Here is a 27,182-nt window from a genome sequence, read left to right as displayed (position 1 = left end):
AAATGGAAATTAAATATTAAATAAATCAGGTTAAAGAGAAAAAATTTTGAACAATAGTATCATGCTGCTTGGAAGTATACTAGCAGTAGGACAGCTCAGGCTCTAAGGATTCATTTCTACACATATTTTTGTATGGATGCAAAGGGCTTCAGGAGTGCATAGTGATATTCCTAGTTGCACATAGTTATATGATTAGGGCCTTAACAAGCAACATTTTGTAATAAGAGCACTTCAAGATTAAGTTTATTGAAAAGTATTTGTTTCAATACTTTTRATTCAATGAGAAATTTATCAAAAAAGTATTAGCAGAAGCTTTTGTATTTTCAACAATACTGAAAGTTAGAAAAATTTGAATTTTTCAGCAAAAATAAAGTAGTGCTTCTTCATTCTTAAACCACACACTGTAGTACATTTTTAATGTACTTAAGCCTAGAAGTATAATGTATTATAATCTTAAAGGAAATGCTGTAATTTTATTTTCATTTTTCATGTCGTAAAAAGAACAAACACAAAAACTAAAAACGAACACTGAAAACAAGGTTTATTTACTCATAGATTCTGTCTCAGTGTCTCAAGTAATAAAAGCACAAATTTAAAAACTGTATAAAAATTAAACACCAACGTTCACTTAAAAGTGCTGTTACCTTTTCTAAATCTGTAAGTTTTTCCTGTAATTGCCTCTTCTCCATTTCCAGTTTGGCTAATGCACCCTTTCCATTTTTTACTTCTTCTTCTAGGCTAGATATTCGACCTAAAAATGACCAAAATATCAAAGCGACTGCATAACTTGCAGAAAAGGAATGTACTATAGCTACTTAGGGATAAAAACAGTTAAATTTAATAGTGTCTGACTATTAAGAACATCTTCCTTTAGGGAGATTTAAACAATATCAACAATATTTTATAAATGTTAATGCACATTCTCTCCTGAAATGTGTGTCTACATTATGTAACATTGTATAAAATGAATGGTTAAAATAGTCAAAAATTTCAAGTTCAAGTAACGCTAAAACCTATTTTTATCTCTGAAACTAGAAGCAAGCTTAACTTCAGAACATTTTCTGTTATACCTTGTAAATCACTGATAATCTCCGATCCATGACTTCGATCTCTCCTTTCTGATTCTAGAGCTGACTGAAGATTGAGAAAGTCTTTCTCCAGTTTGAGTTTAGCATTCTCTAGCAAGCAGTTCTTATCTTGTAATTCTCGATTATTAGCTTCCAACTGCTGGATTTGCTTCGTGCTTTCTGTCTGGTTCTTTCTTAACCGGGCTGCAGTATCAGACTCTGATCGCAGCAAAGAATTGGCTTCATCCAACTACAGATTGATAAAAACATACTTCAGACACAATTAAAATATAGTACATCTCATTTCCATTACCAAGTACTAATTTTTATGGATTTAAGAAATAAAAAGGAGTTTTCTAAGATTACTTTTAAACACCAAAACATAATAAGAAGAAACAGCTTTCAACTCCTGCAACCACTAACAGAATCTGAACTTCAAAAAGCTGTTATTTTAAAATATATATATAAAAAAAGTTGGCATGCCTGTCTTTGCAGTTGATTGATCTTCTCATTGGATATTTGAGAGTTCTGATTCCTCTTTTTTAAATCTTCAAGCTGATCCTTCAAACTGTTAACTATAATAAAAACAATTCAACATTGTTAACCATTGCAATGAAGCTTTAAACTGAACTATAATTCATTTATTTTGTCTTTTAAAAATCCACATCAAAACAGAACCTTTAAAGTATTGTTCAATATACCTTCATTTTCCAAATTGCGTTTCTTATCTGCTTCATGTTCGGCTTTTCTCTGGTATTCTGTATTCTTATGCTGAAGAAGAGCCTTCTCTCTTTCTAGCTGTCTTACTGCAGACTCTACATTCTTCCTTGAAGTTATCTACACATATTTTAAAAAACAAATAGACAAACAAACAAAATACTAATTACACACAGAATCATGGTATTCTTTAAATGATAAAAAGACAGTTCATACACTCGATTTAGATTATAATGGACAAAGACACATTCCATTTGCTTGCTGTAAACTCAGTACATTAGAAAACATGTTCAGATCCAGCCCAGGCTGACAACGGCCAGGAACTTTTACCGTTGGCAGACTGGTGGTTGCATTCAATGAATCTGCTGATCTGTCTAGCGGCTACTCAGGAAGCAATAGCTACAAAAACATACATGCACCATAAGATCTCGACACGTATCTGAATGGACAATATGTTGAGTTGTACGTGTCCATGAAAGATAAGATAAATCTGCAGCAGCATTAGGGCATAAAGCTGGATAAAAAAGATAGGGTCCTTCTATCGACACTGTTTGAACCATGCTTTATACTGGAAAGAATGGACTTCCTCTTCGAATAACATTACTCTCTTCAATTATAATTACCAGAATCATACATGGGATATTTATATTCCACTATCCTCTGAATTAAAAACATGGTGAAAACAGATTCTGGAAATCAATGTGTAGTCATACTACAGCAGTCATGATGAAAATATTTTAGCAGTGACATCATTTTAGTATTTGTGAATATCAGGAAGCAACTACAGTGCTATAAATACAGTCTTAATCAAAAATAATTTGTTGTTTCCTAAGGGGAAAAAGGACATCCCACAAATAAATCCTAAAGTTGCAAGTCCAGTAAGAAATAACTAGTGACTTACCTCTTCATCTAGTTCTTTCACTATCTTCTCTAAACGAGTATTAGTTGACCTGAAAAAATTTGAAAAYTATATTTGAACTCCACTTGTTATACAGAAATTAGAATATTTACTTGTTTCTTGTTAATTTTGTTACAATACGCTATTGTTAGCAATCATATGAAACTTCAAGGGTGGGAGGAAAAAAAATCACTCGGATTCATAAAAAAAAAAAAAAAAAAAAAAAAAAAAAAAAAGTAGGAATAAGAAACACATTATTTACAGCAGGATCTGCTTGCAAAGCCAGGAATCCTGAACAGGGATTAAAGTATTTTTAAGCATTCTAAATCAAAAAGTGTAATAACACTTATTTATAAATATAGCAAACAGATGTCAAAACAATCTCACCTGTACTTCTGTTCTAGTTCATCTTTGGCTTGCATTTCATTACTGAGCTGTTCTTCTAACTTGCTTAGTTTTTTCTGAAACTGCATAAAATGTCAAAATGCATGCCCCACATATAAAAAGCTATCATATAAAACAAATATGATTCAATTAAATAATAAAAACAGGAAAGAGATGAAAATTAATTCAACCTCCCATTGTGTTTCTTTCAGTCATCAGAAGATTACAGTATTTTTATTTCCCAACTCTACAAAGTATTAATCTTAATGATTTTTAAAATACAGATCCACAGCAATAAAATTTGTTGCACACTGCATTAAATGTGATCATCACAGAATTATGTGCCACAGAATGTGAGACACAGAATTTCTACAGGCAAAGAATGTTGTTTCTAGTTCTTTGCTTCACTTTTTCTCTGTATAGAGACACCTTTCCCTGAAGCAAAATTTTGGGGTTAATCTTTTCTAAATAAACTAAATAAATGGAGGAGCGGAGAAGGAAATGACCAAAATGGACAATATTTGGAGAACACAGCTAAGCTTGCTCAGACACTTACATAAAGAAGAATTGCTCAGTCTCACATATACAGAAGCTAATGAACACTTTTCAAATTTGAGAATATTCTGTTTTTCTTACCAAAACATTAAAAAAATCACATACCAAATATCCCAAATTTATCAAATTAGGTTATAAATCATGAATCTGAGAATAACAACAAGTTCAAGTTTTCATGTACACTAATTTTCCTCCCATTCTCCCCTACGCCCAAAATATAAAACACAGAAATACAGTTTTCCAAAATACTTTATAATTGTCACAATTATATATTTCCTAGAACTGGAACTTTGAAAAGGACACAAAGACCTGCCAATCATKGCTTGAAAAACAAAAATCAAAAAACTGTCATAAATTAATACAGAATTTTATCAACATCTACAAAATYCAAATACACTTGCTATTACAATATAGAAAACAATGTCATGAACATGGCTCTGCATATTTTAGCAGCAGCAGAATTTCTTCTTTAAAAGTATATCAAAACTATGAATCTATTCAACAATGACAGAAAGTAGAGAAATAGAAGCTGAAAAACATTTGTATTTATATTTATGCTGGCTGCTATATAAATGAATTTCCTTTACAGAGCCTTTTCAAAGTTTAAAAATTAACTAAGTTGAAACAAATGTTAACAATATACTATCTATGCTTGAATGAGACAGATGTTCAAGTAACACAATGTGATTAGTTCAGTACATGAAAAATCCACAGCATTCTTCTGTCAGCTGCAAATTTAAATTCAGCTGGCAATCTTCAAAAGCTGTATAAACAGGCTTCATTCCCCTACTTTAACTGAGAGAGAGATTTATGTTCATAAATATTCCTTTATTACTGTAGATGACAATTTGCTTTCCACACCCAGGATAAATTTGTCATGAATCACTTAGACAAGTGTGGAACCAAAATGCACAAACTACCCAAGAGTGATGTTGTTTGTGGCAAACAGAGCCTTACACATTTGTTTTCGAAACAAATTCTAGATGCCAAAAGAATATGAGAAAAAACCTGTCTTCATTCATCTCTATACTACAATACTTCAAATCTTGAGCACAACTTCTCATTCAGAAGCTGTTTCAAAACACTGATTGGTTTACTATTAACAGTTCGGTGAACAAACACTTAATGTTTACACACATTATGCAGGAATTACTTGATTCCTTTCATAATTCAACATAATATACTTACCTCCTTGCTGTCCTGTAAATAGAAAATATCATTTTTACTGAGGAGTGTTAAAAGACAAAAAAGCCCCCCCCAAACTTCTTGAAAACCTACTTCAGAATTTGCTTTTTCTTAACAGACTTAACAAAATTAGTTAATCATACATTAATACTTACGAAATCAGGCACTAACCTCATTTTTACTAGATTGCATGGATTCATTTTCTCTGCAAGACTGAGAGGAGTCACTTAGCAACCTGTCAAAAACAAAAACAAATCCCACCAGCTCTTATTCAAGTTTTCAACAACTCTGGCAACCTTGCCAAACAATGCATTTTTAATCGATTCTCTCAAGTCTTAATTTGTCCTAGGTTGCTCTCAAAATGAGTACCTCTTTCCAACTTGAATCTTAAGTATAACATTTAGACTATTACAAATCAATAGCAGATTATTATTTTTAATTAACACTTACAATTATTACAAAACTATCAGATACTCTGAACCTGATTAATGATGCAAAATGAAGGTAAAATGGATAGAAAGCTATGATCTTGTGTAAATTTTCTTCTAAAGCAACTAATAAAAATGTATATTACAACTAAGTTACAAATCTATCAGTATTTTAAACTAAATCAGATTTTTAAAAGACCCTATGTAATGTTACACATATACAATACCATTTTTAAATGAAAGTTATCAAAATAACCAAAACAGTGACAACTGAACTCTCCATTTCACGTCATCATCATGGGACAAAATTAAATATAATGCAATGAATGAATTATGTCTCTAGAGTAAAAAAAAAAAACTTATATGAAGTGAGGAAAAACTTCAAGTGTATTTCTAACAACATATATTAAAATGTCACATACAAATTATCTCTGTAGTAGGTAAATCCTATAAAAGGCAGCTGGTTTCCCACAAAGGCTTTGGGGATTGGAAAGGTTTCCACATCTCCCTTGTCATCCTCAATGTCATCAAAATTACTGCTGTCTATATCACTGCTCAGCTCAGGAACAACAGGAGCTGCAGCTATAAAAAGGGGAGAAAAAAATTAACTTTACTCCAAGATTCAACAGCCTGGCATACACTGGTATCTTTATAACGTTACAAAGCCTACAATACGTCTTGCTCATTAATACGCATTAACAATGCAACAGATCTGTAAATATTACTGCCAAGATTTTTTTTTCTAAAGAAAAGTAATTTTAGCATTAGTTTCCAAATGCATGCAATTTCTAATGCACAAAATATATTCGCCAGTGTAATCAAATTTTAGAATACAACTCCAAACACAATCAACATTTTAAGAAACTTCAGCATCTGACTTGAAAAGTTATGATCAAACTTGTGAACTGAAGTATTTGGTGAGGTTTCCTGAAAGCAGTTAAGCTCTCTTAAACTATTGCCTACTACTACAACTACAACACCTCCTCTTAACCCTTCAAAAATATAGAAAATGCATTCGTTTTGGTCAGAATGCTAAAAACATACAATTCTATTGTTCAAAATAGAACTCTATAAATGAATAGCATGATAAACCTAAGGATAATTTCAGCAGGAAAAATATGTATTTAGTTTTTATAACAAGAATGATAAGTAAGAAAGTTTGTGCAAGTTTCTTGATAGACAAAAAAATATTTACTTAATTTACACAGCCTGAAGTCTTATCCATTCCTACTGCTACTGAACGAGTAGACTAGCTTATGCAAATACTCAATAAAAACACAACTTTTAAGTTAATTTACTTACTCTCTCGAATGTTATCCCAGTTCCACTGATCACTTTTGAAGAAAGGATGATGTTTTATTTCTTCTACCCCATTTCTCCCAAGTCGCACATCCCTAAACATAGAGATTAATCCAAATTCATATTAGGAGAAACAGCACTTCATTTTGGATATATAAAGTCTGACTTTCTCCTAATCAGCAAAGAAACATCTTTTAAGGAGATAAGGTTGGTCTAGGTAAACCACATTAATGGTCATTAAAAATAAATAAATAAACCCTGACCACTGATCTGTAGTTTTTCACACAAAATGTTTTCAGTTTCTTAGCACTCACTCTCCCTGTGACTGCTAAAATGGCCAAAACTTGGAGTCTGCCACATGTGGAGTAAAGCAAGAAAGGGAGCAGACAGGCAAATGGAGAAAAAAAAAGACCAAAAAAAAAAAAATCCTAAGAAAAACCGTAGGAGAAATAAAAAACCTGCAGAAGTTCAATGTCTGCCAAACCACATGACAAACCTTAAGATGCAAGTGAAGGAAGGTCTAACTTAGTACACAGAACTGTTATTCAAAGCTTAATTGAAATAAATATTTAAAGAATTCTATCTTCTGCCTGTAGAACCAACCCTGACATATCTTTTGCTGATTTTTACAAGGAAGCAAATCTTCAGTGCAGCAAGAAATTTTTAGTATAACTGAAAGAAGCCTCTCCTAAACCTAGCTACAGGAACATACAAACAACATGTATAATAGAGCTAGTAAGTCATAGCACAGATGCTTACTCCAGCTTGTCACTTGAAGTKCTTCAGCACCCATTATGCATGTAGAAAGAAGGCATCTGTTTTAAATAAATCGCTTGAGTGTTGTATTAAATATAAACAGGAAGACACGCATGCACAGTGGATACCGTATTTGCATTATTAAATTCTGTTCATATTCTTTCTCTACCCTTCAGCTACTAAGGGTGAGAAATCCTACATAAAGCATTGATCACAGGAAAATATAAGAAGGCATCATCAATCCACTATGGACCTGCAGTGGTGTTCTTKTAAGTCAATCAGAGCTGTCTAGAGATTCTCCATTTTCTGGCACCGAAGAAAATTTGAATGTTTAGGTCAAGAACGAGCTTACAGAGCTTACCACCAATAAACAGCTCAGCTCCGCAAAGGGAGACCCCTGCGATCTGTTTATAGCCAAAACAATAGTTTGCAAGCTTTCTAGTTTGCAAGATGTAACTGTAAAGTAATACCACAAAGCGAGTGGAAAAAGTTCAAGTGGTTTAAGCAAACTTAAACTCAGTAAATATATATATATTTCATAGAAAACTTTGCTTTTATTGCTTGTAAATTACATCTACTTAGACATGCACCACAACAATCTGGTCCCTGTCTTTAGGAGCTTACAAACTGTATTTCATATTATACTTAGAAGGATTTGTTTGGCACCAGCTGCATTGTTAATAGGAACTGTCAGAACTGCTCACAGAAATAAAATACAGAGCCTGCAAGAACACCCCCAAAAAAACTAGAGAGCAGGAGATTTTGCAGAAGGGACTTGAATAGAGATTAGCACAAGTAGATGGAAGGCATTCATTTTTTGTTATGTAAATGTGCTGATACTACCTAAAATAGAAGTAGTACCAAAATAATATATCCACCTACCTGTCAGTTAAAAAGGCACAGATAAGATTCTTTGCATGCTCRGAGATTTCCACATCATCTGGGAAATGCAATGAATTCTTATGATCCATAATTTTACTGTATGTTCCTACTAATGAGTCTGCATAAAAAGGAGTATCGCCTAAAAACAATAAAATTGTAAATTAACAATGGTTTTGGTCAAGTTCAAGACAAATACATTAAAAAAATAAAAAGGATATAAAGAAGAGTCTAGGGGCACTTTTACCTGTTTTTTTTTTTTTTTAAATTAAAAAGCAGGGAACAAAATAACGTGCGCTGCTAAAAATATTCCCTCCTCCAAATGCCTGCATTGCAAACTAAATCCTTCTCCCTCCTGCAAATCGCTATCACAATTTTGCCCACTGAAATTACGTCTTTTGTTCTGCCTCTCACTGTGTTTTCTAGTTTCCACGACGGATGGCACCCGCATAAATCCCCCTCTGCGAGTGCTCCCACAGGCCGGCAGGACTGAAGCTCTCTGCAGCCTGCGTCAGAGGCGTGCAGACCTGCCCTGCCTGTACTTGCCTGGGGCACACCAGTGCTGAAAAACAACTTTCACAGTGTGTTACTGCACTGTTAAACCCATTTAACAAACCTTGTTGACTGACAAATTGTATTAGCTTGGGTGCCCACATTAACAGGGGTAGGTGGCTCTAAGTCACAGACCTTTCTCATCCAAAGGTTTATAGCCTTTAATTTTAGCATTTTGGAGACATCTCCTTGGAAAGGTAGAATTAGGACAGCTTACAAAAATGACACACGTATTTACTGATGTTGATTCAAGTTAGCTGMCAACGTTCTGAGTACGCAAACGGTTTGGATCGGTTATCAAAAAGCTGCAACTTGAACACAAGTCCTTCTTCACARCCAAGCTATAAGCTTATTAGAGACAGAGAACAGCTGAGTGAGCTTGGCAATTTTTTCCTCCATTCTGGTGTGGTGTGTGCACGCAGCAGGAAAGTCAGTGTTCTGATGGCATACTTGCAATAAGTTATTAATTTTTTTAAAAAAATGGATACTTGAAAATGTATTAACAGACCAATGCATAAAAGGCCTTCAGYTTATAAAAACAAGTTCTGTCATTTTATGGCAAAATAACAAATTAGAACATAACACTTTGAGTTAAATACTGAGATTTTTAGTATTGTTTAGGTTGTCACACTAGTACATTCGTGCAAAAAAAAAATCTGATCGAATGCACTGATTCCACACGTATTTACTGCTGTCTCCCTCTTTCCAAAAATTCCTCCTCTCAGTTGTCTTAGGTCTCAGAAACAACCTGGATTTAGGATACACTTTGAAACAATCCTAATTCACTAAAATAATTATTGGATTCATCCTCTAACATTTTACCTTTACTCAAATGCACAATCAGAAGCAATATATTTTTCATCAGTACTGCATCTTTATTAAAAGCAGAATGCTAAAACGCTGTATGCTGTTTTTAAAATATAAAATTATACAGTTTTAAAAGACTATAGACAGAGTAACTGATCACGTAAAGGCAAAATAAAACAGATGCTTTCTACTAATGTGTATGATATGGACAGACTAAATAAGATCGTCAAGAGAAAACCAAATTCAAAACGTCCATAAAGGCTTTTRAAAAAAATTTTGTTAACTAGATCTTGAAATTAATACAGTTACTTCAGAATGGAAATGATGATGCTAAAATTGTTTTATGTGATATATTGTCATGTGAGGCTGAAAAAGAATACTTCTTCAGTAATCAGACTAAACAAATATAAGATGATAATAGGGATAAGAGTTTCATCAAAGCTCGAAGTTAGCCAATTATCAAATATTCAAAACCATCTTATCAATGCCTGTCTCTTAATAATATGGATGTGGAAGTAGCACATCTGTTTCAAGTAGTATAATTATTTCCAGGTCAAATACAAGAATCAGGCTACCTGTATTACTATCTAAGAGAAACTGCATGTTTTTTTCAGACATTTTAACAAATAAATTTGACATGAACAACAAGTATTAGAAAAAAGTATGTGGAAACTAAATCAYTGAAGGAAACCATGTTGGTGCTGTTAGACAGTAACAATAGTCAAGGTTGGAATATGATGATGTAGAAAAACAAACAAATTTCAGGGTATAACTAGGCCCTGTAATTATCAGCATAAAGGTAAAGCAAGTTTTARTATTTCAAACAGACTGCATAGATAGAAAAATCACATATCCATTTCAGAGGAGGAAAGATGTTCAGATAAATGCCATCTGAAAAAGCAGTTAAAAAGCTTCATTAAAAGTACAAAGAATGAAGACAGAATGCAGCAAAAAGTGTTAATCATATGTAGGTTTATGCCATGGTTAAAATTTCAACAGAAACAAAACTGTTATTTTGTTCCCATCAGACAAAAAGCCTGAAAAGATCATAGTATTAATGAAAGTGAAATTTTCAGATTAAAGTATGCACAAGAAAAAATGAGGTTGAGATAGACTTTTGTCCTAATCAAGTTCTCTTATGTAATCTAATTCCTGCAAAAGCTATACCTCTCCACATTTGGGGTTTTTTATTATTTTCAATAGAGGAATACAAGAGAAAACTCTGAGGAAGCATTTTTGGACAGCTATGTTCAGTGTTTTCAGAAGTGCAGAATGGTATTTATTACTAAAATTGTTTATGAGAGACTATTAATTATAAAACACATCTTTTTCCAAGTTAAACTGCCTCCATCCCCAAAGACAGAGATGTTTCAATAGCATCATATATCCAAGTATCTTTCCCGGCTCAGGATGCCAGAAACATCAGATCTGCAATATTCCTTAGAACACGCTCATATGGATTTTGAATAATTATATGCTCGATTCCATCCATGAATAATCAGTATTTTGCTACTAGACTACTGATCTTCCATTTACTTTAAGCTGCAGATGACTCATCTCTTTAACAGATTATATTCTATGTCAGTAGCTATAGCAGTCCAGTATCTTTTACTGAAAAATCCTKACTGATGCATAAAGAAGAATTAGGCCGTAGTTCCATAGTCAAGTTAACCTACCAGAAGGCCCTGCTAGTGCTGGAAAAAAAGCACTATCGTCCTTCCCACTCTTTTCCCATCTCGGCATCCCTGACAACTCACTATTGCCCCTGGGATGGCACATGCATTTACGAGACTGCAAAGTAAACAGGAAGCTGATCCAAGTTGAAACTATTCTGAGAGTTACTTTTAAGCTGAACAAAGTCAGGGAACTCAGCCCTGTGCAAACACACAGCAGTTTTTGTAGCGTGAGAAGGCGAAGGAAGTAGGAGAGAAACAACAGCATCTGCCAAAAGTCAGAAGCTGCTAGATACTGAGCTACAGCCAGACGCCCTGTAGCAAAGTGCAGATAAAGCTGTACGAAAGACTACACGATCATCTTATGAGCAGAAAAAATTGCTACTCACCAACCAGCATCTCAAAAAGGAAGACCCCTACAGACCACCAGTCACACTCCCGCCCGTAGTAGCCGTCCCCGCCTTGGGACTTCAGCACCTCGGGCGATATGTAGTCCGGGGTTCCGACCGCCGTATCGCAGCGCACCATGCCCGTCTGTGCGAAAGCAAATGTTCAGAGAGCTTCTTTAAAGAAAAATACTGCAGAGTCTTTCAACAAAGTTACAGTCGGCCCGTTAGGAGCTCAGAAAACCACACCGAGTATAACCCAAAACACTTAGTTTGAGGATAGTTTTATTTCTGCTCCAGAAGCGATATGGATTGAAATGACAGTTCCTGATAACCTGGTCTCCTCTGCCTACTCCACAGCTTTTTGTCTTTTTAATGACATCTTTCAATTAYTACTAAAATTTATGATTTAGTATTGGTTTCTATGAAAACAARTTGAACTACAGACCCTCTTGGACTGGTTTATATATCTCACTGAAGTATGGGGRGGGCTTCTGAATAATTCTGAGGAGCATGGAGTTAGGCCTTATATAGCAGATACAAATCATTTTTATCTAGTTTAAACAGTAAGCAAAGTTACAGGTAAGTTTTTACCGTTGCACATTTTTATTCAAAGACAGCAAAAAAAAGAAAGTCTATTTAATAAAATCAAAGTTTTTTTAAGAAAAGAAGTAAAATATGAATATGTGAATTATTTTTTATTAACATACTAACATAGCTGTATTAATGGAATGATTCTTTACCCTTTTGCTTCACACTGAGAGACTAAAAATAAGCAGAACAGTGTCAGATCTGCCAGCAGGCTGGTTCAAACTTATGAGTTTTGCTTGCTTTAATCAAATTCATTGCATTCATTCCAGACAGACCAGATGGATGAATGAAATGAAATCTTGGATGAAGTTAGAAAAGTATCAAAAATACACTGGTCTTTTATTTTGTAGCTCAATCTAAAGTCTCTTCTAAGTCATCTTAGAAAGTTCTTTACATATTCTGCCATCAGCTCTGGTTGAATATTAGTACAGAATATTCATAGCAATAACTGAAATCAAAATATATTTTTTAAAAAATTAAGAGACACATTGTGCTTTCAGAACTATATTGACATGTAAAAATCAGACACCAAATTATATGATTTCTTTTCACATAAATAAAAACTTTTAACAGTTCATATTGTATGTACTAAACCCAAGTAATAAACTGGTAGGCTAAAATTAAGTGATGGTTAAATACTGCAGACCTAAGGAATACTGAAATGTCTTCCTCATAAATGCTTATCTACTTCTATCTATCTACTTCTAACTCCATTATGAAGCTAAAGTATAAGTAAAGTGTAACTAGTACCCGTTCTAGAATGAAGAGCACGTCAACTTCTGTTTTCTATAATAACGTACATGACCTGGCCATCCCGGCATAAGAAAGTGAAATAATTTTTTGGAACAAAGACCTATTGCATTCTTGGACTAAGACGACTACAGATGAGTGCATTTAATACTGGGAAATAAACTAAAGCCCAAAGGTTCCAGAAATCTAAAGCAAAAACATGCAAAATGAGAGCTGGCACATAATTGGAACAATTATTTCATCATTCTGCTTGTAAGAGCATTCTGTGCACAAATCTCCAGGTCCTCTCTTAAGTTTAAGTCTCTCTTTGCTTTGACCACTGGAAAAACTGCTGTAGGTTAGCCTGATTCTGCCAGTGAACTAGGAATGCAGCATCTCAACGAGGGAAGTTTCCATCACTGGTACAAGTCTGTGCCTTCCTTATCCAAAGGCGAAATTAGAAAAAGGGGAAGTCTGAGACTTTGCTCAGTGAGAACCGAATCCTTCCCCAGGAAAGAAGCTTTTTTAAAAACAAAGGTCTGAAAAATTTCTCTGAAGACCACAGCTTCAGCCACAAGAACTATGTACTTAGACCAGTCTCAACTCCCTGATAGCTAAGCAAATAATAACATGCCATTTCCTATCCCTCTGTAATTAATACAATAAAACAAGATCACTTTTCACTATTTTGTACATATTATATGTATGTATACATGTACATTTTATGAAGTCTTATRTAAATAAATTAAAGGTACTAAAGAATTCTAGGTAAGAACATCAGTTTTCAGAGAAGATGTCAAAGAACTGAACAACAAGACAAAAAGGAAATCTCTAACAGCAGTTTTCAATGGACTGTATTTCTTCCACGCATGTGGAGTTGGCTCTACTTTCTCCCCATAAAATTCTCTACCTCCCATCTCTAGAACAAATTGAAAATTGTGTCATCTGATGAGATCTAAAGGGTGATGTTTTCTGTGGATAAAGTCTTATTCTTGTGTTTTAAATATGAATCCTCTTTGTTTTATGCCCAAGCAGCACACTTGCCATAGCAACTCTGAAACAAAGGTTCCTCTCATGAGTGTAAAGCCTCCATATTACTTGAGACTTTTCTCATCACCTCGAAAGATCAAGACAGATCTTGGAAATCCATCTTGAGGGAGGCTCCAGCAGCTAAAGTAAAGATGTGCAGTGTAGAATCAAGAATAAAATAAACAAATAAACAAAGCTCTCAACAAGACAGAGGACAYAGTATGTCCTCAAAGCTTATGAAAACTTGGAACCAAAGTCATAGTGTTTCCTAGCCTCACACAGAAATATTATATTGCTGAAGACAAAGCAGTTCTATGCTCATCCTCAGAAGCACCTCAGCCAGAGCTGAGTAACTCACAGTCTAGGAGYAAGGCTCTCAGGATTAGACTTCAACTCCTTCATGAAGTCCTTTCCAGTAAACCAGAGCTGGAGGGTACTGGTTCAGAGATGGTAAGAAAGTCCAGATCACACTTGGGCTTCCAYACCACGCTAGACAAGTAACTGCAGCAAGAAAGATCCAGTGGAGTTTTGGATGACACTTAATGAGAAATTAGTTGAGTTCCAGAAAGAGGAACATGCTGCTTATTTCAAACAATTTGCCTTAGCTGAGGGGACATTACTAAAAAGGCAAATGTTCCTTCTCTCAGTCACCTCTGTTTCCACCAGAGACCCTTTCCAATCTGTGCTTTGCGGAGAGCTCAGTTAGCACAGGCCAGAGTTACGAGGTCGAGCTTGGAGCGCGACAACCCTAGCAGGGCTTGGCTCTTCCAAACCGACAGCAGTTAGCCACAGGACTCTCCAGTTTCTTACCCACAGAACCCAAGCGTTAAGAGTCTGGTGAAACCTGCACTGGGATAGCTTACAATATCTAAACATGGAGAGAACTACAGCTCTTACTAAGACTTTGAGGTCAACTTCATTCTTTATTCAATTATACAGATACTTGCCTTGCTACAGATTAAAAAGAAAAAAGAAAAACTAATCCACAACTGAGTTACACAAACAGGCCAGTTCATTTTATATTTGAAAACATCACTGAAACATTTAGCAATTCTTTCCATATATTGGTTAGAAGGAATTCTACTGCCAGTGTCTGGACTGGCTTGGAAGACTTAAGAAAATACAGATTTCAGTTCCACTATAAACAAACAAACAAACAAACCTTCTAAACTGCATCTCTTATCAAATTGTAGCAAAAATTTCCTGGGCTCTCAACAGCATAAAGAAGATGCTAATGCGTACAACTGGTAAAAGAACTCCATGTCAGACAAAATTACTGTTGAGTAAGCATATATTTTCTAGAAATCATCCTGCCAACATCAATATTATATTTACACAGCTGGGATGTGTTCATGTTTTGTAAGGAGTAGCATGAGATTTGGAGACAATCCAGAAGCCTTTCAACTTTTAAAGCTTCCTGTATAAAATATTTTTGCCATTCCATTGAGTCTGAGAAGAATGAAGAATTTAAAATCTAAACTGTTAAAAAATTAAATTCTTTAGAGGATTACTGATTGATTGCTGATGCCCAGTTCAAACTGGAGGTTGTTACAACTCTTCATGAGAAACTTGCATATGCTTCTCACATTTACAACAAGATCRATCATATTTTTTTTATTCTATTCCTTTCACAAGAAAAAATAAGTTTAGGTTTACCATTTCTGGGATGCCCCAAACAGTGTAAAGGATCATCTTTTTTTTTCTTCCTCTTTTGGCAGATTTATATTATTAAGTTTGTGAAGCTTTTTTATTGTCTCTTTTGATAAACATCATAAMTACTGAAGACCTGCTAAGAACTGGCAGTCTGTTGGCTCAAAACTAAGGTTAATTTTGTAAGGACTAATTTGGGTTCACATTAGGAAATTAAATATTACTTTTGATTTTTCCAGCTAAAGTAAATGCTGTCCATTAAAATACAGACAACTAAATAACTGAAGTGGAGGTAAACAACCTGTCTGCTTATGGAATAACATCTAAAATATCAGCAAAATTAAATAGATTAGTGAATCTCAATAAACAGCTGTAGTTGTTCAATGAAGTTAATATATTGTTGYATAAAAGAAAAACACAGTCCCCTAAACCAATACTGAATACATTTTCATAATGATGCAAATGCCAGTTAAGCAGACTGCAGAGATTCTGCCAAGCACTGCCTAAACAATATAGAAAAATTCTAGAACATTAATGCAAACAAGCTTAAAAATGACCATCCTTGCCAATGTTAATATAGAAACCTTTCAAAAGCCAGGTCAATGATAACATACATTTATACAAAGTTTGAGCATTTGTTATAGTTTGACAGAGGAAGGGACAGTATTACATTACAGCATAACATTGTTTCTCAGKGAAGGTTAAAAAAAGTGCAAACCACAAAAAAGTAACTTTATATTTAGCTCTCCTTTAACAATACAGGGTAGTACATTTTGTTAAAAAATAAAAAAATATCTCTGGCTGTGCATGGTAAAATTTAAAATATATGACATCTTGAGTAATAGTTAAGATAAATCTTAGTCAAYCCATAACATGCCTCTGCTGCCTTACTGTGACCTCACTTTAATGACCACTAGGGGAAGCTAAGAGAACAATCAGACATGGTAAAAAATCATAGAGACTGTATCTTGTCTTTAAAATAATTTCATTTATAGAAAAATGTCGGCTTATGAACTGTTCCAGCATCACTAATGTTGAAACTAGGAGCTGTCTCATAAGCTTTTCAGACATTTGGCAACAAAAGACAAACCTCAGAAATTCATAAACAGATACGCTTTCAAAAATAACAAAAAGTAAGTTTATTTCCTTCTTCCRTGTGCCAGAACAGTTTATTATAGACAATGTTACAAAATTAGAAGTACCCTTGTATTTAAAATTTGGAGACAAGGAACAGCTTTCCAACTAAGYGGACAGTTTGATGAATATTCCTTTGAGTATTGTAACTCACACAAAAATACACTTTAGGATTACAGTTTTGTAGATGATTAATTAGTCTGTTGCATACTTACTTCATCCATTTTCATGCAAGTGCCAAAATCTGCCAGCTTTAGATGCCCATATTTATCTAAAAGCATATTATCAGGCTTCACATCTCTGTGTATCAAGCCCATGGAGTGAATTGCATCAAGCGCAAGAACAACTTCGGCTGTATAGAACTTGGCCCATTTCTCAGGCACATCATAATTGCTCATAAGGTTTACAAGATCTCCACCTGGCATGTATTCCATTACCATATACAAGTATCTGTCATCTTGAAAGGCACAAAAAAGCTGCAACAAAAGAGAAGAAAAGGTAGCAATTATTTTTCAAAGACAATTGGGAAAAATAATAAAATATTTTACCTTGAAGTTTCATTATACCTGAATGGTATATAATGGGTGTTACACCCAAGATGGGTGTAAGTTTTATATTCAAATAAATCACATTACATATTAATTCTGGTAATTACTTCAAGTTTATTAAAGTTCAAAAAAAAATTCATTTTTAAGAAAGAAAAAAAAAAGATTTACTAGTTACTTCAGTGGTATGAGCATCTCCTGAATATCCACTTCCTTAGCACTTGAAAATATCACTAAGAKTTATAATGCAAAATGTTAACTCAGAAAGGAGCATCCTGCACTGATTTGAAAATAGCTCAACAACGAACAGGATCTCGGAGTGTTTCTGAATTTCACATGTATTTATGYCACGTCTCTGAAGCTTAGAAGCTTTCAATATGATGCCAGGTGTGAAAACAGCCCAGAAGAGCAGAGCACTACCATGAACTGTTCAGTGACTGGTATGAAATAGGTCTCTGAAAGTTCCTCTCACTTTATTTCTAAAGGAATATTGCTCCTTTAAACTAAAAACTAAAATAATCCACATCTTCAAGTTAGCCACACAAAATCAAAGGCAGAGAATAAAAAGGATGAGTGGAAGGGAGGCATCAAAAACAAGGAGTTAGGAAGGATCATGGAACATCATGGAGAATGAAAGGTAGGAAGATTATTAAGGAGATGGGGGCTTTGGAGTAAAATGTATTATATACTATTAACAGAAGACAAATGTATCTTGTACTGCTGCAGCTGGATGTTTTTGTTTTCATAAATAAATAATATATTATCACTTTATCTAACATGTTTTTGGTAATWAAAATCTGAATTAAAAACTAAAATAATCTTTGTATTCTCATACGTAAAGATATCAATATGACACAACAATAACTGCAACATTATGCCCATATTTAYCACCTTCCACTATTGCTCTCAGGGGATTTCGTAAAAACATTATCTAGGGCTCAAGTTTCATTTGTTTTTCATGCAAAAAAAGGCACAAAGAAGCTGTGCAACCTGTCCCAGTTACTAGCTGAGAGCAGAACCTAAATCTTAAAACCAGTTGAATGTTCTATCCGTCACAATACCTAAATATAACATGAATATGCTTCATCATAGGAGGCACAGCTGCAACTGTATTTTAAGTTGTTCAACATTTGCTATTTACAAATATACACACTCATATTTATATAGCACTTCTTACACTTTCTCTTGAAAATTGAGTCATACATTTCTTATTACTTTCGATTGCAGGATACTGCAGTTCAATTGTGAAAAATAAAAACACTTCAGGATAACCTCTGACAGAAYGAAAACAAACTAGTAACTTAACAAAACAGATTATTCTTTATTATTTATACCAAGCATGGGCAAGAACACAAAATATGCTCAGAACAGCAAAACATACATAGAAATGAAAAAAAAAAAAACTTTAAAACATTGCCTGCATACATGAAGTGAATAATTTTGAAAAAACCTGAAAAGCTTAAGGTCTGTCTTCAGTTTTTAAATAAAGAGGGGCATGGCAATTTATCTGACAGTGTTTAAATGTATTAAGTGTTTAACAAAATAAARTATTAACAGCGTTAGTAAAATATGTATTTTCACTCCACATTTTATTAATTGGTCTAATTTACCAATTACAACAAATTGCATTATTTAACACTAATGCTTCCCAAAGGCCTAATCCATATTACAAATGCGATGATAATGCACCTCATGGGACAGCTGCAAGCAACCGTGCTAAGAAACAGCTAAAGTTAACTCTCCATCAGCTGGTGGGTCTCACTACCAGGCTGAGATGCGCTAACTGACCACTAGCTGAAGATGATTTAAGTGCTTCAGTTTTAGACTGCYGTCTCACAGGAGACTAGGCTTGTGCAGTCACTCGTATCTCAGCTGAGAAGACAGGAATTTCTTAAAGCACGCYAATATTAATTGCTTGTGATCCAGTGACCATATCATCAGGAGACTGACGTTTAACAAATAACGCTGACATTTATTTTTACATYGCTGAAGAGATTTTCTAGTAACTAGAACAGTAGTTCGTTTCCCTGAAAATGTTACATCTCAGATAACTACACAGCTATTTCAAAATTCTGTTTAAGTCCATTTTATGATGCATTTGAGGTGACAAATATACAAGTTAATCTACCTTACAATGCAGCCAAACATAAACGAAGAACAACAGAACTCAGCAAAATTTCTGTAAATACACGTCTTCAAAAGCAAGACCTGAATCTAACCTATTATTTGAGTTTAGATGTATATTCAAAACCAATCCAAGGTCGTGAAAGATTATAGCTTTATTATTATTATTATCTTCCTTACCTGAACCACCCAGGGACTGTTGGCAAAGGCCATGATATCTCTCTCTTCCCAGAAAAAGGCTGAATCTGACCTCTTGATCATTTCAAATTTACTAAGTAGCTTCATTGCATAAACTTTCTGTGTCATTTTATGGCGAACCTGTTGGTTGAAAAGGACTGAATCAGCATTTGTAGTGTGTCTTGTAAAAAACTTAAATATCAACATAGCATATTTCTCCTATTTGCAAACTGTTTTCTGGGATGCAATGACCCAAGATCTTCCTATAYGCAGATTTCTACACAGTAAGAGCTTGAGAACTTCCAAATCCGGAATGAAAAACCTGACAGTTGCTCCAAAAACCATAGCGAGGTGGAACAAGAAGGATGTCAAATGAGGGAAGCTATGCCAGAGCCTGGCCAACTGCTGCAGCTGCTGCTGCAACCCAGGAGGAGGTGGTACAGGGCCAGGAGACAGCAGCGCCCAGCYGAGGCTGCAGAGCCCTGTGGGCTTGTTTTCTGAAGACACACTGATGTATAAGCATTATGAGGGGTGCCCACAGCAGTCTGCTTACTCAAATTGAAATTACTAAAAAGAAATTCTCAGAATGAGAGAAGTCCCACCTTCCTAAAAAGAACGGAAATGTTGCTCTCAGTATTTTGTGAGTGACTCTGCTTATTTCAAATCACCCAGAACATTAAAAAAAAATATCTGCTTATTAGATAGAAGAAAATGCTCTTCTATTTCCTCATCAAAATCTGATCATATGAAAAGAGATAAAATAAAGGAATATAACTTGGATTTTCTTATACTGAATGCCATCTACCAGTTAATCCTTGAATGCTTGCTTATTATTTTTACAATAATTGACTGCTCTGATTTCTTTCCTTAACTGATTCCCAAATCCATTTTGCATGTAAAATCAGTGATATACAGGTTGTGAGAAATTTGGAATTTAAAACTTTTATTACAAAATCTGGAAAAAAAATGCAAAACTCTTCATCTGACTATGTACATGAAACAGAATCCTTAGAACACAGGCTGTAAAGACATTACTCTGTTAATGAAACAAGGTTATTAATTTGTGCAACTTTATGGACTAATTATCTACAGGACCGATGTTTTAACAGTGAGCATTCCTTGAAGAAATCAAGCTGAAAGGTTTTCAGCTATAACATGTCCAAATCAGCAGAAAAAAGGAAATTAACTGCATCTTAGGTATCTGCATACTTTCTTTTCATAAATGAATAAAAATTCAATATTTATTCAATAAAAATTCAGTGGCCTAATTTGTGAAATCAGAGCCAAATGGTTAACAGTTTCTGGTGTATTCTAGRATATAACATTTAGTAAAATAAACTGTATCCTCCAACCTATAGTTTATACACTGTCCAAATTTAAACATTCTTTCAARTAGCATAATTAACAGTATTTTTCTTTGCCCGACAGCATATATTTTACGTCCACCCTGTCTGCAGTGCAAAGCTTCTGAAAAGCACCCATTATTTGCTCTACAACTATGGAAGCATCRGTCTCCTCCTCCTCCTGCAGAGCTGTAAACATTGATGTCCCTCAAGCCAACAGGCAGGAATTGTAGAAACGGGGGAAGTATTAGYTGCAAAAAATGGTCTTGGAAGCAGTTAAATTACAAATAGAAATGCTATCATCTATTAATCTGTTGTTCTTGAAACTGATGCTTTTTGCCAGATAACGCTTTTTGTCAAGATACAGGTACAAACATTTTAGTGTTAGCCTCTTGCGTGCTTCAATACTAACCAACAACTTTCTGCAGAGCTAGATCAAAACCTCCCACTAAACCTCAAAACAGAAACATATTACCTACACGTTAATAATTCTAAGTGTAGGTGTATTTTAAGACATGAAAAACTAACCCACTAGTGAAGATGTCCTATCAAAAGATTATTTTGAGACCTAACTACCTCCCATTTACTAATCCCTGATGGGATTATTTACAATTGGTGGAGCACCACACACTATATATAATCCGTAAAGCACAGCTTTTGTAACCCTTCTGCTCAAAAACAGAAGAAACACAAGGTCCATCAACCTTGAAGAAAATACTGTTAAACCAAAGAAGTGTTTTCTGTGAACTGCATATACATACATACATATATATATATAAATCTCCCTAATGTATTTTACTAGTTTATGATTCCTCAAATCAGTGTGCGCTCTTGCCTGGGTGTGGTTAGTATAGCTGACTTCACGTCAGAGAATAACTGTTTCCTGCTACCAGAAAAAAAAAGAAAAAAAGAAAAAGTCTCCAAAAGTCTGCACAGCCTCAAACAAGCTCCTGCACAAAATAAATAGGGGGGGGGGCAGAAACCACAGTCTGTGCACTTCTAGTTGTGCTGTTAGGTTACTAGCTGCTTAAATTATTTCTTGAGAAAACCTATTTCTTGAGAAAGTTTCAAGATAGATCCTTTCTCTCTACAAAAATCACAGAACTGAAGCAGCAGCTAGCGTGCAGGACCGTCCGAGGGCTGGCTGTGCCTCGGCATGCCTTAGAGGCGAACAGGCTTCGCAGCGGCATTACTCCTCACACCACTGCCATARCCCCTGAAGACAGGCTGCTTAGATGTTTAGGCTACCGTGCTGTTCACTCAAAGCTATATTTGCACATATGTATACCAGCTCATATAGCAAATTATCCTGGTATTACACAGTCATGATATTTCAGTTTCTTCCAGCTGTTTAAATGAACTGCCAAATTTAAACTCCAAGCTCACATCACTAGAGTCACTCTCAAAATAGGTAGTAAAATCCCTTCATGCCATTAACATAGAGTAACAGCGCCTAGTTTAACTCACGAAAACRCATGAATTTCTTTCTAATCTACCTCACCAATGAAAGGTAAAGTAAAATCAATGATAAGACTYCCAAGAAAAAAAATGCACAAAATGAACCCATAATTTCTACAGCATTCCTATCAGGAGGCAATCTGTAGGTAAAGAAAATAGTAAGGCTGTTTTGAGTCATCAGATTAACTATATAGTATTAAAACCAGTACCATTCTAAAAAGAAAATACAGACCCTAGAAGGTAGTATTGAAATTAAGCATAAGGCTTTGAAWTAATCATAAATATCTCAAAACACTGAACAGAGCCATAGGAAATTACTACAGAAATGATACCATACTTARTGTCCTGGAAACATTTTCAGTTAATAGACTACTACTGCTTTACGTGCACTGTTATGGAAGCGTACATCAGCTGTGGCTGGCAAACTCCACCTCCTATACAAAACCTTTAATGCAAAAAAACTACACCTGTCTGCGCACAGCACGATAAGCGCTGGCTTGCAACACCACGAAACCACCCCGCGCYGCGTGTCACCCAGCACATCCTGCACTGCGTCAGCCTTTCTTTCGTCTGCTCGTTTGTACGATCAGGTCGGCACACCGTGGCACTGGAACATCACCCTATTTTGTAATTAGACTGAGGAGAAGGAACTGGGTACACGATTCGGTTTCAAAGAAAGAGGATTTTTCCTCAAGTAAAAACAGAGATGTAGCCAGAACGTGCTTTCATAAATCACTGTTTCTGCATAAACCATATTAAGCACCATAATTCAATTTTTATGTCTGCTCTAGACACCAGTCACTCAGTTGTTCACTCTGCTGCGTACGAGAAGCCGTGATCCGGCAGCCACCGACAGCGTCATCGCTTTGCCCACCACTGCAGAGCCAAAGGCCAGATCGCGAGAGCACTGCCTAATACTTCTGGAGTCGCAGGAAATTGTTTTTCCACCAAGTCAGATGCTCAGACCGAAATCTCTCTTCATGGGATAGAATTTGCGGGGAAAAGAGGCAGGCTTCTATAAATCTAGCTAGACACTACGACAGGGGCGAACGCACGTCTCGCTGCAGTCGGGATCTAGGAAGCTGATCTCTACGCACCACTTCTTCCACAGGAAACTGCCACCTGGGAGCACAAACTTGGGGTTTTTTCTCTTCTTGGAAGGAAGGAAGTGATAGGCTGCATATTTTATAYGGTATGTAAATACACTCATTTTTGGCTTATTTTTGTGTTACAAATATTTAACAATGCAAAATTGCATGTGCTGACAAAAGAACGTGAAATTTGTGATCTCAACCCATATATTCAAGCACATTTTATTTATGGTTCTTTCTGTGTTTAGCTCAAACTGAAGCAAATTTCTATTCTGACCACAGAACACGTTGGAAAATATTTTGATTCCTGCAAATCCAACACCTGCAACCGTGGCATTAACGATCTGAATGGCACAAAAATAGAAACACTTTTAGCTCAATAGCTTAAACTTGTATCAGACCTTGGGAGGCAAAAAATCTAGGTACGTATGTCCTCATCACTAGCTAATATTAGTACAGATCTACAGTTGCATTTATTAATTCACTGCTTTTTAGCAGTAAGAGAATACAGAATTATGGTTTCTACTTGTATTTTTTAGATCCCAGGGAAAGAGCGTTCTTTTACATTGGCATGAAGAGCTCTATGCGAACAGACAGAAATTTCCTTCCAGTCGCAGGCATTTTTCACTTTTTATTTTGGGTCTTCAATTGCTTATTAAAAAAAAATCTTTATATGACCAAATTGCTATATTAACATCACATTATAATAATGGTAAATGACAAGTAAAGTTTTTCTTCAGCCTGCTTGAATTACCTAAGTAATTACAGAATGTACCCTCTGAAATATCGTCTCTAATATAGAATTTTTTAAAGGTAAGAATGACAGTGAATTAAGGAAAGAAAGTTTCCATTCTGAGCCAGAACAGATTCAAAACCTGTATTTAAAGTTAAATGTAAAATGCAAAGGAAAAGTGGTTACCTAATTACTTAGAAAATCTTTGAGTGCTTATAAATGTGCATAAGAAAATAATCTATTTTGATTTCTGAACCACATTAAAAAGATAATCCCCTTGTGCATGCTTCTAGCAAATACACCAGCATGACATCTAAAAATCACACATGGCTTTAGTTATGGGGATCTTCTCTTTTTTATTTTCCCCTTACAACAGATGGAAGAGGAACTCTGGTCCTACCAAGCTGATTTTACTAGCTACCATAAGTGGTATTAGAAGACTAAAATAAAATATTTGACACAACTGTCAGTGAAAAGACAGATGCCTAAGAGTATCACAATTTCTTACACAGCTCCCTGCAATAGCTCATTTTCAAGTACATGAGGTTCTGCTGAAGGCTTTGTTTTTCCCTCTCTTGCCAGCAAGGATAATACATTAGTTCTTTAATGTCTTGATTGTGAATGGGTATCTTTGGAAATGCTACTGTCTACACTTCATAAATTCTTCTGAACAAAGCAGAGAAGACCCCGAAAGAAACAGGAGAGAAGGAGCTACATTTTCATATTGTCACACATGGATGAAGTTGCCTTAAAAAATAAATAAATATAAAAAAACCACCAATTAAATGTTTTTCACTGCTATATGAATCACATCTAAATTTGAAAATTATGTGTGAGTCACAAAAACAGTCTAGCCATGATTTTCTCCCACTCTATTTTTCATTTGACTTTCAAAGGCATTTTACACAATTTGTCAAAAGAATATTTAATCAAAAGTTTCATCTTCTTTACATTGCATTAACTAAAATAAGGAATCTAGTATTTAACTCATCTACCACAACAAGTGAAGAAACATCTCTAGTAATTATTTCATYAAAAATACAAATATTGACTTATTGGTTAAAAAAAGGGGGGGGGGGATTAAAACTACATCTGTTTTAGCCAGTGCAACTTAGATCAAGTTACTGCTAAAAGGTAAACGAACACTAAGAAAAATAAAAGTCTTATAGGCTTGCTTTTTTTACTTTACTTTTTAATTTTTTATTCTGAGTAATTTTCTTGACTCCAGTTTTATTATTTCACCAATATTAATATGGAAGGTACATAATAAAATTATTGTATTTATACATGGTGCAGCTCCTCTAAATACTTCAGATTTTTTTTTTTAAAAAAAAAAACTTACATTTCTTAACAGAACTCCAAAATATTGTCATATCTTCCAAAAATGCTCTACATTACAAAGTTATATGATTTTACCCATACCTTAATGCAAAAATAACACAGAACAATGAAATGCCAATTTYGTGTCAAAAAACATAGGCAAAATTAGCATAAGATAATTAACTTTAAATGTTGCATATTAATTACTCCGCTTTCCATTGACTTACTTCACATCTATCTTAAGCTAAAAATGTTTAAATAGACAATTATCATGGATCAGCTGAAACAGCACAATCAATAATTCATGATAACTTATTCCTGGTGTTTRCATTCTCAGATTCCAATTGTTCCTTATTTCTACATTGGATTTCAAAATTGAAGGATCAACCCATTTTATACATATGCTCACAGTTTTGTATTATTTAATGCGCAAAACAGCTTGGAAGTCCACAACAAATCAAAATTAAAGGCATAGCAGACTACGCACGATGCATCAAATTATCCTGTGAAAACTTTTATTTTTTCGTTTTTCAAGCATAATTTATCTGAAATGATGTAGATTTAAAGACATAACACCACTCCTATATTAGATCTTACGTAGRATACTATGCTGGTGGGGGAGGAATGTTAAGAAAGGAATCTTAAAAAACATTTATATGAAAAATGTTAGATACAATGTAAACATCACAGTTACAAGAACAAAATAAAACTTTCCTGTTGCACTATCAGCTTGCTCTTAAAAAGGAGAATTTGAGACATTATTATATATTGACACTGTGGCTAAAAAAATTAACATTGCCATGAACTATCTTTTCCTTTTTGGTCAAATTCTGGCAAACTGCTTCTTGATTCCTTCCCTCCTATTCCATCATTGTGATTAAGTTTTAAACTTAGATGTACTTATTTAATATGCACAAAAGAAAATAATATCTGCTTTAATATTTTTTATAAGAATACATTTTTAAATGCAAAGCATGCATGATTGGAGGGGGGAGGTTTCTGGCTGGAGCCATAAATCTGTCTAATCAATTAATCTTGACACTCTTACCAGCTGCACTTCTCCAAAAGCGCCTCTTCCAATCACTTTAACAACATCATAGTCTTCAGCTTTCATTTGTAAAGCTCGTATTTTTTCCACAATTTTTTCATCTAAAAAAAAAATTAAACAAAAGCTATTATAATATATTTATAACAGAATAAAAGAACTTTTGCCAATATTTGTCATTTAGCATCAAAGTGAGCTATTTGAATCTAAATGTTTACAGCCTTCTTGGTAATTCTTATCAATGTGTATAAGTATCTGAAGGGAGGGTGTCAGGGCAACAGAGAAAAACTCTTTTCAGTTGCCCCATGTGACAGGACAAGAGGCAATGGGCAGAAACTGAAGCACAGGAAGTTCCGCCTGAGCGTGAGGGAGAATTTCTTCCCTGTGAGAGTGATGGAGCACTGGCACAGGTTGCCCAGAGAGGTTGTGGAGTCTCCTTGTCTGAAGATCTTCAAGGCCCGCCTGGATGCAACCCTGTCTACCATGCTGTAGGTGACCCTGCTTGAGCAGGGGAGGTTGGACTAGATGATCTCCAGAGGTCCCTTCCAACCTTACTAATTCTATGATTCTATGATTCAATCTCAATTAAAAAGCTGGTACTGTCTGGAAAAGAGTAACATCTTGTAT

At 34.8% G+C, this 27,182-nt stretch overlaps 1 protein-coding gene across 3 annotated transcripts in view; it reads right to left on the bottom strand.

Moving 5' to 3' along the window:
• Nucleotides 1–27,182, bottom strand: part of ROCK2 (Rho associated coiled-coil containing protein kinase 2) — a 93,631-nt gene that overhangs the window by 21,390 nt on the left and 45,059 nt on the right. For all 3 annotated transcript variants that reach the window (XM_085299991.1, XM_085299992.1, XM_085299990.1), the window contains exons 3-16: nt 26,559–26,659; nt 19,569–19,706; nt 16,935–17,195; nt 11,590–11,734; nt 8,172–8,310; nt 6,537–6,628; nt 5,657–5,816; nt 4,978–5,041; nt 3,070–3,149; nt 2,686–2,734; nt 1,769–1,904; nt 1,551–1,642; nt 1,071–1,317; nt 645–751 (exon numbers count right to left, since the gene is read on the bottom strand). In XM_085299991.1, coding sequence (XP_085156117.1) covers nt 645–751; nt 1,071–1,317; nt 1,551–1,642; nt 1,769–1,904; nt 2,686–2,734; nt 3,070–3,149; nt 4,978–5,041; nt 5,657–5,816; nt 6,537–6,628; nt 8,172–8,310; nt 11,590–11,734; nt 16,935–17,195; nt 19,569–19,706; nt 26,559–26,659 — 1,811 coding nt within the window. The remainder of the gene's footprint in view (nt 1–644; nt 752–1,070; nt 1,318–1,550; nt 1,643–1,768; nt 1,905–2,685; nt 2,735–3,069; nt 3,150–4,977; nt 5,042–5,656; nt 5,817–6,536; nt 6,629–8,171; nt 8,311–11,589; nt 11,735–16,934; nt 17,196–19,568; nt 19,707–26,558; nt 26,660–27,182) is intronic.

This window comes from Rhea americana, unplaced genomic scaffold, assembly GCF_003343005.1.
Source record: "Rhea americana isolate MKP2758 unplaced genomic scaffold, rheAme1 scaffold_159, whole genome shotgun sequence".
NCBI classification, from domain to species: domain Eukaryota; kingdom Metazoa; phylum Chordata; class Aves; order Rheiformes; family Rheidae; genus Rhea; species Rhea americana.
The sequence above is the reverse complement of the archived record's forward strand: the minus strand, read 5'-3'. Positions and strand labels throughout refer to the sequence as shown.